General features: G+C 43.6%; 1 protein-coding gene across 1 annotated transcript; it reads right to left on the reverse strand.

Moving 5' to 3' along the window:
• Positions 1 to 2,040: 2,040 nt before the first annotated feature.
• Positions 2,041 to 23,191, reverse strand: LOC120059841 (cytospin-A-like). The gene is made up of 11 exons (XM_039008891.1): positions 22,829 to 23,191; positions 21,468 to 21,577; positions 19,723 to 20,547; positions 19,455 to 19,528; positions 10,860 to 11,416; positions 10,320 to 10,416; positions 10,059 to 10,125; positions 9,762 to 9,934; positions 6,965 to 7,081; positions 2,765 to 2,824; positions 2,041 to 2,650 (listed from the first exon to the last, which is right to left on the reverse strand). The coding sequence occupies exons 2-11, from the start codon at positions 21,505 to 21,507 to the stop codon at positions 2,561 to 2,563; spliced, it is 2,100 nt and encodes a 699-aa protein (XP_038864819.1). The 5' UTR covers positions 21,508 to 21,577; positions 22,829 to 23,191; the 3' UTR covers positions 2,041 to 2,560.
• Positions 23,192 to 25,012: the final 1,821 nt, after the last annotated feature.

Here is a 25,012-nt window from a genome sequence, read left to right on the forward strand (position 1 = left end):
GATTGACACTACATCTCGGCCCAGAGGGACTATATTCAGTAGCTGAGATGATACCACGTATGAACTAAATCCAGCTTTTTCAATATCACCAACTTGGAACAAAAGTTAGTTCGGAGCAAAACAACTTCCAAGCCAAGAGCTATATGAGTAATATTATTCAGTCTTCTAAGGTTTTCATCATTCATTCAAGTACAGTTGAAGTCTGAAGTTTACATACACCTTAGCCAAATACATTTAAACTCAGTTTTTCACAATTCCTGACATTTAATCCTAGTAAAAATACCCTGTCTTAGGTCAGTTAGGATCACCACTTTATTTTAAGAATGTGAAATGTCAGAATAATAGTAGCGAGAATGATTTATTTCAGCTTTTATTTCTTTCATCACATTCCCAGTGGGTCAGAAGTTTACATACACTCAATTAGTATTTGGTAGCATTGCCTTTAAATTGTTTAACTTGGGTCAAACGTTTCGTGTGGTCTTCCGCAAGCTTCCCACAATAAGTTGGGTGAATTTTGGCCCATTCCTCCTGACAGAGCTGGTGTAACTGAGTCAGGTTTGTAGGTCAGGTTTGCCTCCTTGCTCGCACACGCTTTTACAGTTATTTCTATAGGATTGAGGTCAGGGCTTTGTGATGGCCACTCCAATACCTTGACTTTGTTGTCCTTAACCATTTTGCCACAACTTTGGAAGTATGCTGGGTGTCATTGTCCACTTGGAAGACCCATTTGCGACCACGCTTTAACTTCCTGACTGACGTCTTGAGATGTTGCTTCAATATATCCACATAATTTTCTTTCCTGATGATGCCATCTATTTTGTGAAGTGCACCAGTCCCTCCTGCAGCAAAGCACCCCGACAACATGATGCTGCCACCCCCGTGCTTAACGTTTGGGATGGTGTTCTTCAGCTTGCAAGCCTCCCCCTTTTTCCTCCAAACATAATGATGGTCATTATGGCCAAACAGTTCTATTTTTGTTTCATCAGAGCAGAGGACATTTCTCCAAAAAGTACGATCTGTGTCTTTTGTACCCGTTTCCTCCAGCATCTTCACAGGGTCCTTTTGCTGGTGTTCTGGGATTGATTTGCACTTTTCACACCAAAGTACGTTCATCTCTAGGACACAGAACACGTCTCCTTCCTGAGCGGTATGACGACTGCGTGGTCCCATGGTGTTTATACTTGCGTACTATTGTTTGTACAGATGAACGTGGTACCTTCAGGCGTTTGGAACAAGACTTCTGGAGGTCTACAATTTCTTTTGATTTTCCCATGTCAAGCGAAGAGGCACTGAGCTTGAAGGTAGGCCTTGAAATACATCCACAGGTACATCTCCAATTGACTCAAATTATGTCAATTAGCCTATCAGAAGCTTCTGAAGCCATGACATCATTTTCGGGAATTTTCCAAACTGTTTAACGGCACAGTCAACTTAGTGTATATACATTTCTGACCCACTGGAATTGTGATACAGTGAATTATATGTGAAATAATCTGTCTGTAAACAATTGTTGGAAAAATTACTTGTGTCATGCAAAGTAGATGTCCTAACCGACTTGCCAAACTATAGTTTGTTAACAAGAAATTTGTGGAGTGGTTGAAAAACAAGTTTTAAAGACTCCAACCTAAGTGTATGTAAACTTCCGACTTCAAATGTATGTAATAAATGGACGTGATCTTTCCATTACCACTTGGGAACAGATTAATACAGGTGACAAGAGGGCAGCAACTGGGTGGGATCTTATCTTAGCCGGTCATTGCGTGTGTGTGTCTGTCTCTGTGTGATTATGGTTCTTCTGTAATAATCTTTGAAAAAACCTTTCAATTATTACATTTGTTTTGATCACAGTACTAATCACTACAATGGCTATAACTTGTCAACTTCAAAGACCCCAGTAGATGGAGACAAAGACCATACTAACCAAGGCCTCCCCTATAATTTCCCAAGTCATGTCACTGTAATAAAGCACTTCAGTCTCCCTGCTGGACAGCACTGTACAGAACAAAAAGACATCGTTAGCTTTATATTGCCCATTTTATTTATTCTGCATCTTTGGCAACATAGTCAGCGTTCACATTTTAGTTACATATAAGAATCAATGGATTGCTAGACAGGGAGACTGCATCCATACAACTCCTTTTCCCCCTTCCTCCTTTAAATTACAATCATCAAAGTGCTTATTAAAAGTGCATATTTACAGAGTGCTAAAACGGATAGAAAATATGAACATGTTTTAAATGGAAGACTGTGGTACTAAAGGCACTGGACACAGATCAGCAGCTGAGAAAAAGTTTAGGAGTCAAGCAAAGGTTTGGTATGATAATATCAGTTACTTGTGTAACCTTCTGATGGGGTCCCAGTGTAGACATTTACAGCAACCTGCACCTGCACTCTTGACCAGAAGGGGGCTCTGTTGTGCCAACAAAGCCTAACTTTCTCTACATGGCTATCAATGACCATATCAGCTAGTAGAGGAGTGACTCCCACTCCCCATCCTTCCACCAATAGCAGTGAACTGTACCTCCCGCCGAGGTTTCCCTCAAGCACACAGTCCTGGGCGTTACATCTCAAAGTGACGGTACATGCACTCCACGTATCCCAGAACTCTTTGCCAGTCTGGTCCTCCGGCTCTCAGCATCTCCTCCATGGTCTGTAAAACACAGATGACTTCAATACTGCAGCATTCACTGTTGAGTTTTTTCATACAAGCATACAACAAACTTGACAGTCTTTAAATAACACAAGTTCTGATTAACAGACTCACCAGTGATGTTGTGATTCCAACATTCTCTCCCGTCTTAAATGCCAGGCTGAGGTTCTCGCTCTATGGATAAAAGAAGCAGCACCATGTCTGACAGGCAAATAACTGAGTGAGTGTGCAATGCATGTGTGTGTTACCTAGGACTGTTCCGGTGACCGTACTACCGCCACACCGGCGTTCACGAGTCATGACCACAGTCAAATTCCATGTGATCATTTAGTCACAGTAACTAGGCTTCTCCATGAGAGCCCATGAACTCATGTTGCGCCACATTTCTATAAGCTATGCAACCGCGTGAGGAAACAGAGTTGATGGCCTCTATTAAAAAGAGGAGTATGCCATCAGCTTTCTATAGGCTAGGCCTACTATATTTATTTCTCTTTTTTTTAATGCACATTGCTTTGTGTTACAACAGGAGTAGTCTACCTGGCTGGCATGAAAATTAACCACGGGAAAAGCATCCTCCATTCGCTATTTAAGTGCATAAGGATGCCATGTATTTTTCCCCCTGCTCCTGTTCGACAGGTGCATGATAATGGTCCATTCTATATGAAAACTAATTTCAAAACTAAAGAAAATATGAAATTGAGTTTGATGGTGACAATATTATCACTTCTGAAGGATGTATTATCACTTGTGAATAATGCCCAGACAAGAAACAGCGATTACCTTTTTGTGACTTTATCAAATCATAGTTGCACGCATCGTGTAGCCTAGCTCATAGGCCTATATACACTGCTCAAAAAAATAAAGGGAACACTTAAACAACACAATGTAACTCCAAGTCAATCACACTTCTGTGAAATCAAACTGTCCACTTAGGAAGCAACACTGATTGACAATAAATTTCACATGCTGTTGTGCAAATGGAATAGACAAAAGGTGGAAATTATAGGCAATTAGCAAGACACCCCCAATAAAGGAGTGATTCTGCAGGTGGTGACCACAGACCACTTCTCAGTTCCTATGCTTCCTGGCTGATGTTTTGGTCACTTTTGAATGCTGGCGGTGCTCTCACTCTAGTGGTAGCATGAGACGGAGTCTACAACCCACACAAGTGGCTCAGGTAGTGCAGGTCATCCAGGATGGCACATCAATGCGAGCTGTGGCAAGAAGGTTTGCTGTGTCTGTCAGCGTAGTGTCCAGAGCATGGAGGCGCTACCAGGAGACAGGCCAGTACATCAGGAGACGTGGAGGAGGCCGTAGGAGGGCAACAACCCAGCAGCAGGACCGCTACCTCCGCCTTTGAGCAGGAGGAGCACTGCCAGAGCCCTGCAAAATGACCTCCAGCAGACCACAAATGTGCATGTGTCTGCTCAAACGGTCAGAAACAGACTCCATGAGGGTGGTATGAGGGCCCGACGTCCACAGGTGGGGGTTGTGCTTACAGCCAAACACCGTGCAGGACGTTTGGCATTTGCCAGAGAACACCAAGATTGGCAAATTCGCCACTGGCGCCCTGTGCTCTTCACAGATGAAAGCAGGTTCACACTGAGCACATGAGCACATGTGACAGACCTGACAGAGTCTGGAGACGCCGTGGAGAACGTTCTGCTGCCTGCAACATCCTCCAGCATGACCGGTTTGGCGGTGGGTCAGTCATGGTGTGGGGTGGCATTTCTTTGTGGGGCCGCACAGCCCTCCATGTGCTCGCCAGAGGTAGCCTGACTGCCATTAGGTACCGAGATGAGATCCTCAGACCCCTTGTGAGACCATATGCTGACACACGCACATTTGTGGCCTGCTGGAGGTCATTTTGCAGGGCTCTGGCAGTGCTCCTCCTGCTCAAAGGCGGAGGTAGCAGTCCTGCTGCTGGGTTGTTGCCCTCCTACGGCCTCCTCCACGTCTCCTGATGTACTGGCCTGTCTCCTGGTAGCGCCTCCATGCTCTGGACACTACGCTGACAGACACAGCAAACCTTCTTGCCACAGCTCGCATTGATGTGCCATCCTGGATGACCTGCACTACCTGAGCCACTTGTGTGGGTTGTAGACTCCGTCTCATGCTACCACTAGAGTGAGAGCACCGCCAGCATTCAAAAGTGACCAAAACATCAGCCAGGAAGCATAGGAACTGAGAAGTGGTCTGTGGTCACCACCTGCAGAATCACTCCTTTATTGGGGGTGTCTTGCTAATTGCCTATAATTTCCACCTTTTGTCTATTCCATTTGCACAACAGCATGTGAAATTTATTGTCAATCAGTGTTGCTTCCTAAGTGGACAGTTTGATTTCACAGAAGTGTGATTGACTTGGAGTTACATTGTGTTGTTTAAGTGTTCCCTTTATTTTTTTGAGCAGTGTATTTAGTTAAGGTTTGTATCACAACTAAAGTGGCCAAATAACTCCAAACATGGTGTATAGGCCTAGGACCCCTGGAATACAATCAGAGCACATAGCCTACAGAAGCCTAGTGAAACGTGTTCTTATAAGCCCAGTCATTGAGCAATCGCGTGTGAAAACAGAGTTTTGACTGACCACTATTTAAAAGACGATCCCAGCTTTCTCGTACTGCTATATTTATTGAAATTAAGCACATTAATCCCCTTTACAACAGGGCATACATAGAATGCAAAAGGGGGGGCGCACTCAATATTTGGAAGATGCTCCTGATGTTTGGTATACTCAGTGTGCACTAATATAAAAGTTGCACTCCCCCATTTTGCCCTCAGATCAGCCTTTGGGGAATGGACTCAACAAGGTGTCAACAGCTTTCCACAGGGATGCTGGCCCATTTTGACTCCAATGCTTCCCACAGTTGTCAAGTTGGCTGGATGTCCTTTGGGTGGTGGATCATTCTTGATAGACACGGAAAACTGTTGAGCGTGACAAACCCAGAAGCGGTGCAGTTCTTGACACAAACCGGTGCACCTGGAACCTACTACCATACCCCATTCAAAGGCACTTAAATGTATTGTCTTGCACATTCACCCTCTGAATGGCACAAATACACAATCCATGCTTTAAATTGTCTCAAGGCTTAAAAATCCTTCTTTAACTGGTCTTCCCTTCATCTACACTGATTGAAGTGACATCAATAAGGGATCATAGGTTTCACATGGATTTACCTGGTCAGGCTATGTAATGAAAAGAGAAGGTGTTATTGATGTTTGTATACTCAGTGTATATTAGTAAGCTATATGTAAAGACCATATAAGATTAAGAATAGTCTGATGGAGGGCCTCCCGAGTGGGGCAGCGGTCTAAGCCACTGCATCGGGAGTCCCATGGGGGGCACACAATAGCCCACCGTCATCGGGGTTAGGGGAGGGTTTGGCCAGGGGGGGCTTTACTTGACACATCATACTCTAGCGACTCCTCGTGGCGGGCTGACCTCGGTCGTCAGTTGAACGGTGTTTCCTCCGACACATTGGTGTGGCTGGCTTCCAGGTTAAGCGGGCGGGTGTTGGGGAGTTGCAGCGATGAGACAAGATCTAAATAAAACAATTTAAAATAAAGATTTGTTTTATGGGTGAGAATATTATCAAGTGCTTGTCAAATTGCGAATGAGAGACTGATGAAGTGTGTGCAGCCTGCGCAAGAAATAGAGCAGAGCTCATGCCTTTCATGCGACTTTTTTCAAATCATCATTAGAGTCGCATCATGCAGTCTTAGAATGTACTAAACATCTAAACATATAGCCTAACATTTGTATCACAACTAAAGTTACATAATTAACTCTAAATTAAGCATAGAGGACCTGTTTCCTTGTAAACGACTCAACACAAAATAGCCGCATGTGCACACTCCATCTGGAAATCGTTTGGGTAAAATATTATTATTTTTTTTTTTTTGTTCAATTATATTCTTCATACTATAAAATAATGCTACGGAATTCTAAGCAAGTCTGCTAAATGAACTAGTGTACCCCACAGCCATATGACATAGCAAGATCAGAGCCTAACATAAGGACAACTCAGAATATGCTATTGTGTTCTTTTGAAATAGACTACATTTTCTTCATATCATGTTTCTTTAGACCTGTCTAAAATAAATAATGGATTTATTGTGATGGTCTAGCTGACATTAAATGGATGTACATGTTCCAAAAGTCCGCATCAGTAGCTTGTAGGCTATGTGTGGAAGCCTGGAGATGCTAAACGTGTTTATGTTCATTAACGGTCAATTGCCGTGAGACCGGCAGATTTGGATGAAAATCAACGTTTGACAAAATTTCATAACCGCCACAGCCCTAGTATTACCCACCTTGTTGTCAGGGCTAAGGGTGCAGTAGGGGATGTGTGAGGGGAGGTAGGTGTGGTACACAGCACAGAAGGCCAGACCATCCGCCCAGCTACTGCTGAAGTTAGTGATGTCAATATTCTGTCAATAGAGAAAGTGAGCGGGGGCAGAGAAAGGGTAAAGACACCACCATAATGAGTGTTGACTGATTACATCTGGACAACATTCTCTTTACATCAGAGTCCCAAAGCATTCTTTCTCCTGACCCTGTTCAACACACACACACTAGGGATGGGCGATGTCAACCTTTGTCATATCGTGATTATGTACCCATAAAACATTGTGATGAGCGATGCTATCGCCCCCCCTACTAAAATAAATAAATAATACAAATCTGCTAAAATTACTATTGGGCTGTAGAGCGAAATCAAATCAAACTGGACAAATCATGTCGAAAGATAATGTTGTTGAAAGCCTGGTCAGAGGCCAAGTGCAGACAATGGCAAATCTTTTATATAATTCCTTTCTGGTGGAGGAGCAGAAAAAGCTTTTTGTGTGTGTGTGTGTGTGTGTGTGTGTGTGTGTGTGTGTGTGTGTGTGTGTGTGTGTGTGTGTGTGTGTGTGTGTGTGTGTGTGTGTGTGTGTGTGTGTGTGGCACGCACATGATGATGCAGTGACTGTGATGAGGAACAGCTGTCTTACAGTAGTGAGCTCTAGGTTACAGGACTATATCAAGTGCTGGATAGAAGCAGTCTACAGTCTTCAGTACTGGATAATTCTTGCTTTATTTGCATCATAAAGTAGAAAAATAAATGATATTGTTTGTTCCATCTCTCATAAAGCTGTGGATGAAAGTAGCCTACAGTATGCCTAGACTTAGGCTATAGACTTTTCTTGTTCTTTTTGAACAATACCTTAGACTAGAATATTTAGGAAATGAGCTAATGTTCTTAACTTACATTTTTCTTAAAGCTTTTATGATCAGCCTAGTAAGAGGATAGGTTATTGGCCATTTGGTTTAACGTCGCACGGAGGGATTTTCCCGGGCCGCATGGATAATTTCTGTCTTAATAAGCTTAAACTTGTCATTAGATTGTTCTATAGGCTACTGATATTGTTTGTTCTCTCTCATTATTAGTCCTCTGGTTACTAGTGCTGAGCGATTAACCAAAATGTTTTTAAACAACTAATTGACTAACGTGGTTTCAATTACCGGTACTTGAATTCCATTTCGTACTTTTTTTTTCTGTGAGCTCAATGGCACATTTTGCTGCAGTTTCTCTACAGATAAATCAGATAATCTGCCCAAACTGTGCGATGTAGTAGGGAGTTGTAGTTTCCAACAGGCCAATGTTCTACATAATTATCAAGTTTTCTACGCTAAACGAACTACTATGTCAGATCTGTGCGATCAAGAGGGTACACAGAGAGCAGTTTCTTTGTGAGGTATCTCTACCTGAAAATACATGATCTAAGGGATTGATAGTTGGTATTCAGCAGTCATAAAAGTACGCCTAATTTACTTTGAAGAAGTACAAAATAGTGATTTTGTCAGAAAGCATAGCCGGCAGCTCTATAGATATGAGATGACTTGGAATGGAATTATTATAATTTTTTTTTATATTTAACCTTTATTTAACTAGAAAAGTCTGTAAATAAGAATTTGTTCTTAACTATGACGGCCTACACCGGCCAAACCCGGATGTCAGTGTTCTGCCATGGCCAGCGAAGAGCCCGGATCTCAATCCCATTGAGCACGTCTGGGACCTGTTGGATCAGAGGGTGAGGGCTGCAGCCCCCCCCCCCCACCCCACAGAAATGTCCGGGAACTTGCAGGTGCCTTGGTGGAAGAGTGGGGTAACATCTCACCGCAAGAACTGGCAAATCTGGTGCAGTCCATGAGGAGGAGATGCACTGCAGTACTTAATGCAGCTGGTGGCCACACCAGATACTGACTGTTACTTTTGATTTTGACCCCACCTATGTTAAGGGACATTATTCCATTTCTGTTAGTCACATGTCTGTGGAACTTGTTCAGTTTATGTCTCAGTTGTTGAATCTTGTTATGTTCATACAAATATTTACACCTTAAGTTTGCTGAAAATAAATTCAGTTGACAGTGAGAAGACGTTTATTTTTTTGCTGAGTTTATATACAAAAAAAGAATAATAATGATACAATTTCAATAAAAATAAAATCGCTGAAACCCGAAATCGTGATAATTGTCTTATAATCAAACCGAAACCAAACTGACCTCAAAAGGCACTAATCGCTCAGCACTACTGGCTACCTTAAGTTTTTAAGCTGTTCAAATAACTTTGAGATGGAACGCCGTTTCATTCATTGTTTGATCGGGAGAAAGCCATGCATAAAACGATGAAGCATAGCCTTCTGTCATATTCATAGCCTATCGAATGGAGAGAGAAAGGAATATAGGCAAAGTCATTTTTTTAAACAGCTTGACATAAGATAGTTAAGGAATGTCTGTTATAAAAGAATATATAGGTTTAGGCTACTATAGCCTGATGCCCATGCATCTGACAGAGAGAGAAACTATATTTTCTGACTGGACATTTTGTGCTGCTTTTGTGGAATTCTCCGCTCTGTCTGGCCTTCATTCCTCTCGTGTTCTGTAGGCCTATAGAACATATGTATAGAAATAAACTATAGCAAATAGGAAAAGACAAATTACTCAGAATGTCACGTGTGAATCCCTGCGAGACTACGTTTTGGGTCACATCACGATGTCATCGCCAATCATCGTCGATGCTATCATAATAAATCACCCAACCCTAACACACACACACACACGTTACAGTACCTTGTAGCCCTGAGTGCGGCTCTGACACCAGCGCAGAAGAGAGTTCCTCTTGGAGCCTCCATGGCGGCGTAGGAGTAGATTAAAGCCATCCTGAGACCTGGTCTTAGAGGTCGTGTTAGGGGGCAGCTCTGCCAGGGCAGAGTTGTACTGGTTCAATGCCTCCTCCCGTTTCCCTGGAACACACAAATATGTCAATAGAAAGGGATTTACCTAATTTCCGTTACTAGACATAAGAGCAACATGGAATGGTGAGCGTCCTGACACATGGGTGATTGTGGAACACACACAAAAACACACCTGTGTGAGTGCTGGACCAGCTGTCTTGCCATTCTAGCCCTTTTCTTCCTCTGGTTTGGCTTTGGTTCTGAAAGGATACACCATACAGTATATATATTCCTACGCAATAACATAGCATACATTCCTTTCAAATTCTAGTAGATCAGAAAACACACTGACTAATGCGATGATGCCACCGGTTGGAACAGTAATAGCGTTACATATTTCCAGAGGTATGACACACAGACAAGCAGTTAGACCCCAACTTTTAAGTGGTCTCACTTTGTTTGTAGATCCAGCTATTGTGGCAGTATTGGACTGGGATGTTCCATTCATTACAGCAGGGGAGTCTGAAGATGCGGGTAGTCTAGAAAGGCTTCTGTGAAATCAAGAAATGTGCTTTGCTATTATTGGATGAACTCAACTCACACAGCCACACTGAGCAGAGAAGAACCATTTGTTGTTCCAACTTATCAGGGGTCAGACATGAGAGCAAAGCCAACTGTTGTTGATACACTTTATTCTCAGTTCATGTTTAAAAAATATATCAAAACCGAAAATAATGATTATTTTTTAATAATCTAACTGAAAGCGTAGTAGTAGAGCACAGTTTTAACATGGTTTTTACAAATCCTTGTCCTCAAGTGCCCTACCTGTTAATCTCTGTTCCATTACAGCAGTCCAAAATCGGTCTGGATCGCTTTATGTTAGAATAGCCAGCTATATAAATCATGGACATTAACCTTCATTACAAGCAAAAGGCTGAGCGTAAGTTCATGTATAGTTGAAATCATACAAACAGGAAGTCATCGTGGTACTCACCTTGCCCTCTCCTGTGTGACTATCCTCCGTGTCTCCCTCATGCTACACCCTTCCTCTCCACTCCTCTCCTCATTGGTCACGTTCCTCAAGTACCTGTTGGCCACGCTCTTAGTGTCTGTTCGAGCCTCTTTCACACTTATATTCTTATTCCCTTCTTCCTGGCTCCTCTTCTCCATCTTGTCATCTCCTCTTCCAAACCTGCTGATCCCCCTCTCCCTTCCCCGGTGTCCCCCCTCCTGGGTCTCCAGTGTGCTGGTCTCCCCAGTAGCCATCTCCATGCCCTGGGTCTTGGCTTGAGCCTGGGCCTGTCCTGGTCCCTGGTTCTGGGTGAGGTGGACCAGTCTCTGCCTGCTCTCCCTCAGCTCTCCTCTCAGGCTGACCAGCTGCCCATCAGTCTCTTTCTGTCTCTGCTGGGCAGCCTCCAGCTCGCGCTCTGTATCCATCCGAGCCGCTCTGAGCGTGTTCAGCTCCTCCTCGGCCTCGGCCCTCAGCCGGTCAGCCACTGCTACCGCCACCTGCAGGTCAGACTGGAACTGGTGCCACTCCACACGCTCCGTCTGCAGGAAGGAAGACACTAACAGTTAGGTACTATGAAGAACAGGTTGGTTGAATCACGTGTGTTAGTGCTGGGCTGGAACAAACATATGTATAGTCCGCAGCTCAAGGCCTGGAGTTAACTAATTCGGTCTTAAAGTTTATTTCTATATTCACACCCAGAGTGCAAGCCTTTAATCTTTGATTTCATATGACATCATTTCCATATTAATTTGTCTGCCAGCATCACATTATACACAGCACTGAGCCTCTAGAGACTATGAGCTATTTAGTGATCAAATATCCATTTGGCATTCATAATCTGACTCAAATATTGGACAGAATGAGAGGCAAGCTTTTGCAAGTTTAGAGGAGTGGCACTAGGGAATCAAATGAGCCACATCGGGACCCTGTGCCAAGGGGTTGTTCTAAGTGACAAGGTGGCGCTGACAGACATGGAAGCTCTGCTTCTAGCTCCTAAGCACTTTGCTACACCGCAATAACATCTGCTAAATGTGTGTGACCAATAAAATTGTATTTTGATTTAAATAGCCCTGGCCCCATTCAGGTGCTCAGATCAGATCCACTAACCTGGAATGTAGTGTTAACAGCTCTTACTCCCAAGGGTTTTTGATGCACTGAGATTATTGATAAATTTGTAAGGAAACATATACAAGTTCAAACAGGGAAAGGAAATCAGAGCATTATTGCTAAATTTCAAAGGAAACAGCAGGTTAGTGGTTTTCATCATGACTCTTGTTCTGGAGGCAGTTCTGCAGTGGTCACTAGCTGGCATACCCACAAAGTCATACCATCTGATTTTAAACCTAACCCTAACTTTAACCACAATGCTAACCCTAACTTTAACCACAATGCTAACCCTAACCATCATTTAAGATCAAAAAGCACATTTAAAGCCAATTATCTTAGAATCATCTTTTTGCAGATAGAACCTTCTAGTCCCAAGCTCTCATATTGAGAAAAGCTTTTGAGAGCAGACATCCCTATAATGATGGAAATAGAGGACTAACAAAGCAGTCAGGTAACATACAGATGGACTCGGTTCGTGAACATTGCAATGTGACCCGCAGAGTGACGTGGGAGTGTGGAGGAGTTGGGTCATTTGGTAATTAAATGAAGAATGGATAGAGACGTGGAGGAGGAGGAGAAGAGACGGAGAAACTGGAGCCAACTCATTTCCTCATCTGACCAGCGACTCAAGACCACAGCTGGGGCCAATTATGCAGTCACTGGAGACACACACAGAACATATTCTCTTCCACCCCCTCTCGATAACACACACCTCCCTTCTTTGTCTTTTCCCTTCGAACACAGCCATAAAGTGAAGTTCACCCCTCTCTCGAACACAAACTTTACAGCATGTAAAACCACACAAACACTGAACAACCCATTCCTACATTCGTTGATTCAAAGCCACAAACACACAGCCTCACACAGAGTTTAAACTGCCTTGTTATAGCAGCAGAGACAAACTACTTTTTATTGGTACACATGATGCAACTCATAACGCCAGATGGGAGAAAAAGGACAACGTGGGAAACCATTAGTCTAAACCACCACATTCTTTAGTAGCCTATGTTCTGAATCCTGTCTGTACAGCTAACTAACTGTCAGTGTTCAACTAGGGTATGTCTTAGAAGGGAAACAGGATGGGACACTCCTTAACTCAAAGATAACACTGTTGATTTCCCCCCAGACACACACTCTCTCTCTATATATCCCTGAGGTACTGACATAGTGACCCACCACAGGCACAGATGCTGACTCTCATACACTGATTCATGCACAGTCTCTCTGGGAGTGTTGAGCTTATTCCAGATGTGTGTTTCTCGGTTGGTGTGTTTGTGCGTGTGAGAGAGAGAGAGAAAGAACCATCCATCTGTCCCCACGCCTCAGTTTACGTCCACACCCAGACTCCCTAACGCGTACTTGGGGAAACATCCTCACTCTGCCGTGGCTCTGCAGCTTTCCACATTCACTGGGGTGTGTTGAACAACCAGTTCCCATACACTCTGATACTCATTAAGAGACTGCCTCACTCCCTCTACTTACAAGGACTGTGGATACACTCACCCACACACCTAGAGAAAAGACATACTGCTTATACCTCTCCCATATACACACACACACTACCTTCTCCCCAGCCTCCACCATTTTTTACGCATTGCAAATTTGACACAGAACCTTCATTTGGCATGTAAACATGTTCAACCCCAGCCTCTTGAGTTTTTGGAGCCAAAACCAAATAGCTCATTCCAGGAAATCTGCAGCACTGTCCACCTGGAACTGATCCCAGAGCAGACCTGAGAGCTATTAAATCCTCGGGATCAGCCCACCCACCAACCAACCACACGGACAGGCACAATGAATGGGGGGAGACAGGGAGGCTAGCATGGGGGGGATAAGAGACAGGAGCAACAGTTGTGAAGTAATTGTTGTAGTTTCTGTGCTGAAGGAGGGAGGGTTGGTGAGAGAGGAGCGGTGAACCCTCAAATGTCCAGAGAGAGAGGCACAGGAGCGAGAGAGTGAGGTACATTTACAGTTTAGTCATTTAGCAGACGCTCTTATCCAGAGTGACTTAAAAGGAGAAATTGAGGTTAAGTGCCTTTGCTCGGTTACTGGACCAATGCTCCTAACCGCTAAGGTACCTGCCGCACAGAGAGAGAGAGAGAGAGAGAGAGAGAGAGGCACAGAGAGAGAGAGAGAGGCACAGAGAGAGAGAGAGAGGCACAGAGAGAGAGAGAGAGAGAGAGAGAGAGAGAGGCACAGAGAGAGAGAGAGAGGCACAGAGAGAGATGTATGACCATATTAGAGACACATATTTCCCTCAGATTACACAGATCCACAATTAGACAACAAACCCGATTTTGATCAACTCCATATCTACTGGGTGAAATACCAGTGTGCCATCACAGCAGCAAGATTTGTGACCTGTTGCCACAAGAAAAGGTCAACCCATATTTATTCTTATTTATTTTCCCTTTTGTACATCGTTACAACACACATATATATATATATATGACATTTGTAATGTATTTATTATTTTGGAACTTCTGAGAGTGTAATTTTTACTGCTCATTTTTATTGTTTATTTCACTTTTGTATATTATCTACTTCACTTGCTTTGGCATTGTTAACATATATTTCCCATGCCAATAAAGCCCTTAAATTGAATTTGAATTGAGAGAGAGGTACAGGGAAAGAGAAATAGGTGAAAAGAGAGAGAGGTAGAGAGATGCACAGGGAGAGAGAGTGAGGCCCAGGGAAAGAGAGAGAGGTAGAGAGTAGAGCTCGACCGATTATGGCCGATTAATTAGGGCCGATTTCAAGTTTTCATAACAATCAGTAACCGGCATTTTTGGACGCAGATTATGGCAGATTACATTGCACTCCACGAGGAGACTGCGTGGCAGGCTGACCACCTGATACCCGAGTGCAGCAAGGAGCCAAGGTAAGTTTCTAGCTAGCATTAAACTTATCTTATAAAAATCAATCTTAACATAATCACTAGTTAACTACACATAGTTGATGATATTACTAGGTTAACTAGCTTGTCCTGTGTTGCATATAATCAATGCGGTGCCTGTTAATTTATCATCGAATCACAGCCTACTTCGCCAAACGGGTAATGATTTAACTTCTTTGGGAACGGGGACAGTATTGAGTAGCTTGGATGAATAAGGTGCCCAGAGTAAACTGCCTGCTACTCAGGCCCAAAAACTAGATTATGCATATAATTAGTATATTTGAATAGAAAACACTCTGAAGTCTCTAAAACTGTTTGAATGGAGTCTGTGAGTATAACAGAACTCATATGGCAGGCAAAACCCGAGAAAAAATCCAACCAGGAAGTGGGAAATCTGAGGTTTGTAGTTTTTCAAGTCTTTGCCTATCCAATATACAGTGTCTATGGGGTCATATTGCACTTCCTAAGGCTTCCACTAGATGTCAACAGTCTTTAGAACCTTGTTTCAGGCTTCTACTGTGAAGGGTGGAGAGAATAAGAGCTGTTTGAGTCAGGGGTCTGGCAGAATGCCATGAGCTCAGTCAGGCGTGCGGCCGTGAGAGTTAGCTGCGTTACTTTTCATTTCTAAAGACAAAGGAATTATCCGGTTGAAACATTATTGAAGATTTATGATTCTATACATCATTTGACATGTTTCTACAAACTGTAATATATTTTTTTTGACTTTGTCTGAACTAAGTGATCGCGCATTGAGCATTTGGATTACTGGACTAAACGCGTGAACAAAAAGGAGGTATTTGGACATAAATGATGGACTTTATCAAACAAAACAAACATTTATTGTGGAACTGCGATTCCTGGGAGTGCATTCCGATGAAGATCATCAAAGGTAAGTGAATATTTATGACGCTATTTCTGAGTTTTGTGACACCTCTCCTTCTTTGGAAAATGGCTGTATGTTTTTCTGTGACTTGGCGCTGACCTAACATAATCGCAAGGTGTGCTTTTGCCGTAAAGCCTTTTTGAAATCAGACACTGTGGCTGGATTAACGAGAAGTTTATCTTTAAAATTGTGTATAATACTTGTATGTTTGAGGAATTTTAATTATGAGATTTCTGTTGTTTTGAACTTGGCGCCCTGCAATTTCACTGGCTGTTGTTGACGCTAGCGTCCCACATATCCCAGAGAAGTTTAACAAAGGCGCATTTGCAAAAAAAAGCACAATTGTTGCACGAATGTACCTAACCATAAACATCTTTTGCCTTTCTTAAAATCAATACACAGAAGTATATATTTTTAAACCTGCATATTTAGTGTTAGCAGGCAATATTAACTAGGGAAATTGTGTCACTTCTCTTGCCTTCATTGCACGCAGAGTCAGGATATATGACACAGTTTGAGCCACCTGGCTCGTTGCGAACTAATTTGTCAGAATTTTACATAATTATGACATAACATGGAAGTTTGTACAATGTAACAGCAATATTTAGATTTAGGGTTGCCACCCATTCGATAAAATACGTAACGGTCCGTATTTCACTGAAAGAATAAATGTTTTGTTTTCGAAATTATAGTTTCCAAATTTTACCATATTAATGACCTAAGGCTCGTACTTCTGTGTTTATTATATTAGAATTAAGTCTATGATTTGATATAACAGTCTGACTGAGCGGTGGTAGGCAGCAGCAGGCTCGTAAGCATTCATTCAAACTTTACTGTGTTTGCCAGCAGCTCTTAGCAATGCTTGATCACAGCGCTGTTTATGACTTCAAGCCTATCAACTCCTGAGATTAGGCTGGTAATACTAAAATGCCTATTAGAACATCAAATAGTCAAACGTATATGAAATACAAATGGTATAGAGAGAAATAGTCGGCGCGTCATAATTCCTATAATAACTGCAACTGAATAATTTCTTTCCTGGGAATATTGAACCTCCAGCTTTCATATGTTCTGAGCAAGGAACTTAAACGTTAGCTTTTTTACATGGCACATATTGCACTTTTACTTTCTTCTCCAACACTGTTTTTGCATTATTTAAACCAAATTGAGCATGTTTCATTATTTATTTGAGACTAAATAGATGTTATTTCTGTATTATATTAAGTTAAAATAAAAGTGTTCATTGGTCATTCAGTATTGTTGTAATTGTCATTATATATATATAAATAAAAACCGGCCGATTTATATCGGCTTTTTTTGGTCCTCCACTAATCGGTATCGGCGTTGGTAAATCATATTCGGTTGACCGCTAGAAGAGAGGTAGAGAAAGCGAGGTATAGAGAGAGAGGTAGAGAGAAGCACAGGGAGAGAGAGCGAGGCCCAGGGAAAGAGAGAGGTAGAGAGAGGTAGTGACGGAGAGGTAGAGAGAAGCACAGAGAGAGCGAGGCCCAGGGAAAGGGTAAACACTGCAGCCCGACACCCACATCTCAGCCAAGACTCAATGTGTCTGATCTCTCTCCCCATTCTCTCTCTCTAGCGCACACACACACACCAACAATAGTCAGTCAGTCTCTCCATTCTCTCCCTCTAACACAGTCTGACTTTTTCCCCTAACGCCACCAAACAAAACAAGTTTTGTCTCCGACAGCTGAATGCAGCCCACCTCCTCCACACATCTCTATCTCTCTCTGAAAGTACATTAACGCTTTTATCACTTATATTACACAACTGAGTCAACAGTGTTAGAAACACTGAATTTAATATTTAGGGTTAGAGGTTCTCTCTCACTGGAGCCCGTCTCTCTTGGCTTTCCCCAGCTCAGTCTATCTGTCTTGGGCCTCTACAGATATGTTGAAGAGTTCAGGGAAGGAGAGGAAATGATAGAAAGAGATGGAAGGAAGGAAGTAGAAAAAGAGAGGATGGTAGGAAAAGAGAGAGGGATGGAGAGAGTAGGGCTTGTGTTCCATCTTCCCAATCTGTAGCAGATCAGGAAAAGATGTGAGCCCCTGCAAAGAATAATAATTATGGTGGGTCAAGGTTTGGAATGGGCTTTTGACAGGAAATTACCAGATTTTTAAAAAATCTGAATTGGAATCTCTTGGGAGCCTCTTTGGATTGTCTGAGCAACGCTCAAAGAATTTAAACTTCCATCTTCCCTACCTTGTCTTTCTACACACCATCTAGCCTTTTCAACACAGTTCCTGTGATAGTGCGTTGGGCAAGGGGGGGGGGGGGGGGGCAAAATGATATCAGAGCATTTCCTCCTGGGCCTCTCAGGATGGGTCTAGGACAGGAAGAGGCCTATTAGCAGGACCACGTCTCCCAGAGGACCTTGCTCTGATCCATTTCTGGGTGGAGATGACAGGGTCTTTTGTTGTTATCTCCTGAACTCCGATGTTACAAGCGGTGAAACCCAGCCCTGACCTCTGCCTCAGGGTGGTGTCATTTCCTGTTTACATTTCTAAACTTATCCACACCCCCATTCTCATCAACGGGGCTGCAGTGGAGCAGGTTGAGAGCTTCAAGTTCCTTGGTGTCCACATCACCAACAAACTGACATGGTCCAAGCACACCAAGACAGTCGTGAAGAGGGCACGACAAAACCTATTCCCCCTCAGGAGACTGATTTGACATGGGTCCTCAGATCCTCAAAAGGTTCTACAGCTGCACCATCGAGAGCATCCTGACTGGTTGCATCACTGCCTGGTATGGCAACTGCTCAGCCACAAGGCACTTCAGAGGGTACTATGAACGGCCCAGTACATCTCTGGGGCCAAGCTTCCTGCCATCCAGGACCTCTATACCAGGCGGTGTCAGAGGAAGGCCCTAAAAATTGTCAAAGACTCCAGCCACCCTAGTCATAGACTGTTCTCTCTGCTACCGGACGGCAAGCGGTATCGGAGCGCCAAGTCTAGGTCCAATAGGCTTCTAAACAGCTTCTACCCCCAAGCCATAAGACTCCTGAACACCTAACCAATTGGCTACCCAGACTGTTTGCATTGCCCCCCCCTTTTACACCGCTGCTACTCTCTGTTGTTATCATCTATACATAGTCACTTTAATAACTCTACCTACATGTACATATTACCTCAACTAACCGGTGCCCCCACACAGACTCTGTACCGGTACCCCCCTGTATATAGTCTCACTATTGTTATTTTACTGCTGCTCTTTAATTACTTGTTACTTTTATTCCTATCCATATTTTTTTAAACTGCATTGTTGGTTAAGGGCTCATAAGTAAGCATGTGACTAATAAAATTTGATTTGATTAAAACTGAAGGTAGTTTTCCCAACCTAAAAACACACCTGGGCTTCAGTACTTAGATTAATAGGAAAACAATCTGTCATGTTCTACTGTCTAAATTTGTAGCCATGATGAGCCTCACTCCAGATCTACTTGTGCTTTAGCCAACTGTTCTCTACAGTGTTCCTTTGGTATTATGCCAAATGTGCTGCATGGCATGACAACAATAGTCAGAAGAATTGGCTAAAGCCTAATCAGATCTGGAACTAGACTGAAGCTGAAGGGTTACATTATGTAAAATCAGTTTCCTGATTTGGAAACAGGACATCTCCTGTCGTAAGGTAAATTAAGTGTTTATTGGGATGTCTTGTTGGTGTTTCTCACCTGCATGGTCTCCCGCAGACTCTGGACCTCAGCGGTCAACTCCTGGCGCTCCACTATCAGATGCTTCAACACATCTGACAGAGGGAGGGGAGGGAGAAAAAGGAGAGAGTAAGCGCGAGAGAGGGAGGAGCACAGAAAGATGCATTTGGTAGTAGTTATTCATATAATTCAGAGGTATGACATCATGCATTTCATAATGGGGGATTATTTTAGGCATTGCTATAAAGAGGGAGTGGTAATGTTTATGTACATGATGTGCTGCTTTTACCTGCGCTGTTTAGTGTTGCATACTGACTGGGACTGAGACCCAGTGCTGTCCTACACTCCTCCACCAGCCTCTCAATCTCACCCTGGTTGTCTGCAGCCCCATGGTGCTCCAGCGTGGTCAGGCTCAGCCCACTGTCCTTCTCGCTCTGCCCCGAGGGGCTGACCAGGCTAATCGGGCTGGCCGAGGACAGGGAGCTACCCAGGGATGAAGGAGTCTTGGTGGGGCTCATCGATGAGCTCTTCCCCTGGGGTACAGGGATCCTGGGACTAGACCTGGTGGGGCCTCCATTACACCCCATCACAACCCACCCTTCAGGCACTGCTGCATTACTTCCTGTCCTTCCTTGCAGGGAGATAAACCCAGGACCAATCACAGAGTAGCCTGGGCTGATGGGCAGGAGTCTCTTCCCACTTAGGGCTGGGGCTGTAACTGGTGCTGGGGCTAGGGCTGTGACTGGTGCTGGAGTTGGGGCTAGGGCTGTGACTGGTGCTGGAGTTGGGGCTAGGGCTGTGACTGGTGCTGGGCTTTGTGCTGTGACTGGTGCTGGGCCTTGGGCTGTGACTGGTACTGGGGATAGGGCTGTGACTGGTACTGGGGATAGGGCTGTGACTGGTACTGGGGATAGGGCTGTGACTGGTACTGGGGATAGGGCTGTGACTGGTACTGGGGATAGGGCTGTGACTGGTACTGGTACTGGGGATAGGGCTGTGACTGGTACTGGAGCTGCCGGCCGGCCTGGTGTAGAGGGTGTGATCGGAGTAAGAGCAGGCAGGGTGGAGGTCACTGGAGAAGTAGGAGGGGTTTGGAACAAATCCAAGCTGGGCCCTGGAGAGAATAAGAGCAACGACGCACGAGTGTGAGAGTGAGTGAGGGACACGTACAGATGGTCAGAGAGACAGGCAGACTGACAGAGACTGTGAGAGATTGAGTGCAGTGGTCACTGGTTGGGCATGCAGAGCTGCCAGGATGACTAAACCAGACCATTAACCCCGTACAATACCCAGGCTGTCATTCCGGATGAATGGGCAATTGCTCATCAGGAGACACATTCCTCTGCTCTGTGCTGCTGATCTACACCACCACTGACCCCGTCCTCCTCTGTCCTTCGCTTGAACAGACCTTCTCTAGGTTTAATGGATATTATCACTGATAGAGTTCAACTAAACAAGTTATTGAAAGTGATGCATCATGATCAGGTAAATATCAATCCACATCAAAAACAGAGTGAAGGGCCATAACTCCCCACTTCCACCGCTGCCTGTATGTACCTATTCCAAGCCATAGTGTGCTCGTGTGTGTGTGTCCGCCAGCATTAGGCTTGCCATGATTAAGCCGTTGCCCTTGTGCAGAGCTGGGGAATTCTGCCGATTCATCACAGCTGGGGCAGCAGAGCCTGACGAATCACAAGAGGATGCGAGGAGAATGAGCCCAGCCAAGCCAAGATTTCTACCCTCTGGCTTACACACACACACACACACACACTTTGTGTTCCCCAATCTCCTGTCTCTTCCCCTCTTCTTGTCTCATTCCTTCTCTCTATTCATGTCAGTCTCTGTCCATCCCCCCTCCTGTCTCCTTTCGGTCTTTCCACCGGCGACTAAAAGCTTAAATATAAATGCGAGTCTCAAGGTATGTTGTCTTTGTTCTCTGTAAGAAAAGTCAATAAAGACTTGTTCAGCACAGCAAGGGGGGTTGACAGGTTAATGAAGTGAGGTGTGTGTGTATTGTTGGGAGGCAGAGGGTACCTGTGGGTCCATGGCCGTCCTTGCTGGAGAAGGTACCCATGATGCAGAGGGAAAGTGGGCAACACACCAGTGGCTCTCAGTCAGGACAGAGCAGAGGCTGCAGAGGAGACCTGCACACAACAATCAGTAGGATTAATCTCCAATATGACACTACACAATTATGTCATGTTCCACAAGGGAAATTATGCACCAATGAATCGGTCATCACTTCTCTAATCATACACATAGGACTCAGTGGCATAACACATTTGATGGGCCCCGCAAGGTCTGGGGGGAAAATAACAAACTTCCAACAGTTCTACACATTTGGCCATGGGGCAAAAAGAAAAATGTGCAGTTACATAGCTAATATCATGCCATTCTACACATTTTGGCATGAGGCTGAGAGAAAACGTAGCAGTTAATTTTTTTGTGGGGGCTGCAGGGTGTGTGGTAAGCCAGTGATAGTGCTTCTCTAATCACTTGATATGATTAGAGAAGTGCTATGGAAAAAGGCTACTTTGTTTCACATGTAAACCAATCACTTGAACCTGACCCTCTAGTCTAGCATATTGAATGCCCAGTAAGACAGAGAGATCGTGCATCCAGACTAAACATTACACACCCTAGAATCTACGCCATGTTCATTTGAATGTTCATTTGAATTTGTTGTAGTACCTGTGGTGTAAATCAAAGCCTACAACAAAATAAACTACATTTTAGTGAGAGGGATATACCAGGAGACAGAATAGAACCCCACAACTTCTTATCATTAGCACAGAAAACAAACGATTTCATATCCAAAGTAAATTTGCATACATTTTAATTACAGAAGACACTAGACATAAGTCTATTTACATTAGTAGTAGTAGTAATAATAATAAAATTCGGTGCTGGTATCCTATATTAGGTTGTGTAATCGTGTGAGTGCGTAACATCAGTCCAAAGGAGAGTGCCAATACATGAGGCACTGGCAGTACTCAATCCAAATTTGTAGCCGACTAATGATGGAGGTCACTCAAACCTCAATGGCTTTTGGGCGTTTGCATTGTTCTCGCATTTTAAATGAACACGAAGGCCTTTAATAATCAAGATTTTAAATTGGATTGATAAACCGAATGAAGTTTCATGTATGTAGTCCTAGACGTACAGAACCGCACCTTAAACTAATTAATGTAGCCTAGGAGGGCAACCCAAGTCGTCCCATAAAAATATTTATTCAGAAACTATCAGAAAATATCCAAGGAATTACATAAGCAAACATTGTTGTTCTACAAACACAAAACCAGTTTCAAAAGAAGTTGGCTGATATGTTCTTTCTTTCCAAACAGTGACGCATGCATCAAACTTTTTACTCTGCGAAAAAAGTAACTATACACAACCTTTAAAGTAGAATAATTTCTTTTTTTAATCGATTTATTTTCCTCCTCGTGGAAATATAGTCCGTGTGTTGTCCTTTCTTCCCTCTGTAGCCTACCGCGCATTGGATCAGTCTTTGTCAATGCGGTGGAGTTGAGCACAACGAAAGAGTCGGGACGAAGTAGCCAAGCGCACCAACTCCACTTGTTCTCGATGGAGTTGACATATAAACTCCCGTTTCTCTCATGAAAACACCCAATATGTCATGTGATTATTTTATAACAGAACTGAATGCATCTTTATCAACTTTATACAGGTCTAACTTTCTCTAACTTTGATCCATTCTTCTCTGATGTCCTTTAAATTCTGTCCTTGACCACTAGGGAGCATAGTTGGGCTGTCCTACAGCATGCAACCTACCAGATGGAATTATAGCCAAAGACAGTACAGTGTGAAGATAGCTAGCAAATCTCATGTGCAGACACACGTCATCAGATCTAACGGTCGTCATGCTCCAAACTGCGCATGTACAAGATGTCAAATCAAAGGCACTCCTTCAATATAAAGTAGTTTCACTTTCACGAGGCTGGAGGAATTGACATATTCAACTACTTAAGACGTTGGCTTGAATCTAGGTTGTGCCTTTAGATTTCGAGAAAATTAGGAACGAAGGAAGAATTTTTCACTTCTCTCATTGACTTCTCAAACCCCAAACCCCGGCCTGGTCTGCTTCTCAAGCGTACCCGGAAAACTTGCGATGTTGCGCCTCTGAGAATTGAAAGTCTGTGTTATCGCCTTTTGAGTTGTCACCTCTTTCTGATCTAGTGGTATCTTATTAAGTATTTCAGGTGTATAATCATATAAAATTAAACATATTGGTGAAGCCTGTTGTAGGGGTAGGCCTGCGCCTGTAAGGTTGGCCCAGCAGTAGGGTGGAGGCTTGAAAGCATTGGAATGGAGGCAGTGGTAGCCTGGGCCTACATCATTGGTTAATTTCACAAAAAATATGGAAAGTTCCAGGTCTCTATGGGAATTAGGCTATTTACAGTGCCTGACAAAATAAAAATGACAGATTTATACAAACTTGAAAAAAAGAAAAATCTGACTATGCCAACTTGGCTTGGGCCCTAAAAAGAGTTAGCCTCGTATGAATCATCCTGGTCTCACGAAACAGAACCTAAGCTCGCGAGATCAGGATGGTTTGTACAAAGCTAAAAAGGAGTGCCATGTTATCTATCATAAAGCGTTTCTCATGGTGGTCTGGTCAAAGATGGTGGATAAATGAAGATAGTTCACTCAGGCCGTTTCCCATTGAACAAAAATGGTCACGGTTCCTGTCTGTGTAAGTGGCCGTTCCCTCTCTCGCGTGAACAGATGGTTCTGGTCTACTTATTGTCCCATCCCCACTCGCCCCATCCGCCCCAGCACAACCAGAAAAAAAACACCCCTTCGCAGGGCTGGGGCAATAATCAGACCAGAGTGGCAGAACAAATAAGGGAGTGGGATGTCTCGCTTTCTATACCATCTCTGGTCTGCCTACCCATGCTGTGAGCAGCTTGAGGAGCTTTTATGTGGTTCGAACCAGTGGAGGCTGCTGAGGGGAGAACGGAACAGAGCAAATGGAATTCTGCTCCAGCCATTACCACGAGCCCATCCTCCCCAATTATGGTGCCACCAACCTCCTGTGGTTTGAAACCCTGGAATGATGGTACCTCTCCAGTCTCTCTGTCCTTGGAATCTCCCAATTCAGGTTTGCAAATTGGACAGATACAGATTCGGACAGGTGTGTTGAATGGCGACAGAACCATAATTCTGATTTCAGAAGCTACAGTTTCCATTAACTTGTGATTTCTTTAGTCAATATTTAGAACGTTGACATAGAAAATAGATGTAACAATTGTCTGCTAGGATGCGTTTCATGTATCCATTTAACTATCATGCATTGATAATATTGGGAGTTTGTCCCACCAAGATTTACATGCTAAAATTGCCACTGGATTTCACAAACTGATTTGATAGAGTATCAACAGCCATACTTAACGATAACAACACCCACCCGTAGCACGCACTCCAGCAGGTATATCTCACTGGTCATCCCCAAAGCCAACACCTCCTTTGGCCACCTTTCCTTCCAGTTCTCTGCTGCCAATGACTGGAACGAATTACAAAAATCGCTGAAGTTGGAGACATATCTCCCTCACTAACTT

Source organism: Salvelinus namaycush, chromosome 15, assembly GCF_016432855.1.
Source record: "Salvelinus namaycush isolate Seneca chromosome 15, SaNama_1.0, whole genome shotgun sequence".
Classification (NCBI taxonomy): domain Eukaryota; kingdom Metazoa; phylum Chordata; class Actinopteri; order Salmoniformes; family Salmonidae; genus Salvelinus; species Salvelinus namaycush.

Coding starts and splice junctions, on each gene's coding strand:
- LOC120059841 (XM_039008891.1), bottom strand. CDS start 21,507: ATGGGTACCTTCTCCAGCAAGGACGGCCATGGACCCACAG. Junction 10,126..10,319: donor TAGCTGGATCTACAAACAAA/GTGAGACCACTT, acceptor GTATCCTTTCAG/AACCAAAGCCAAACCAGAGG. Junction 7,082..9,761: donor GCCGCACTCAGGGCTACAAG/GTACTGTAACGT, acceptor CTCTATTGACAG/AATATTGACATCACTAACTT.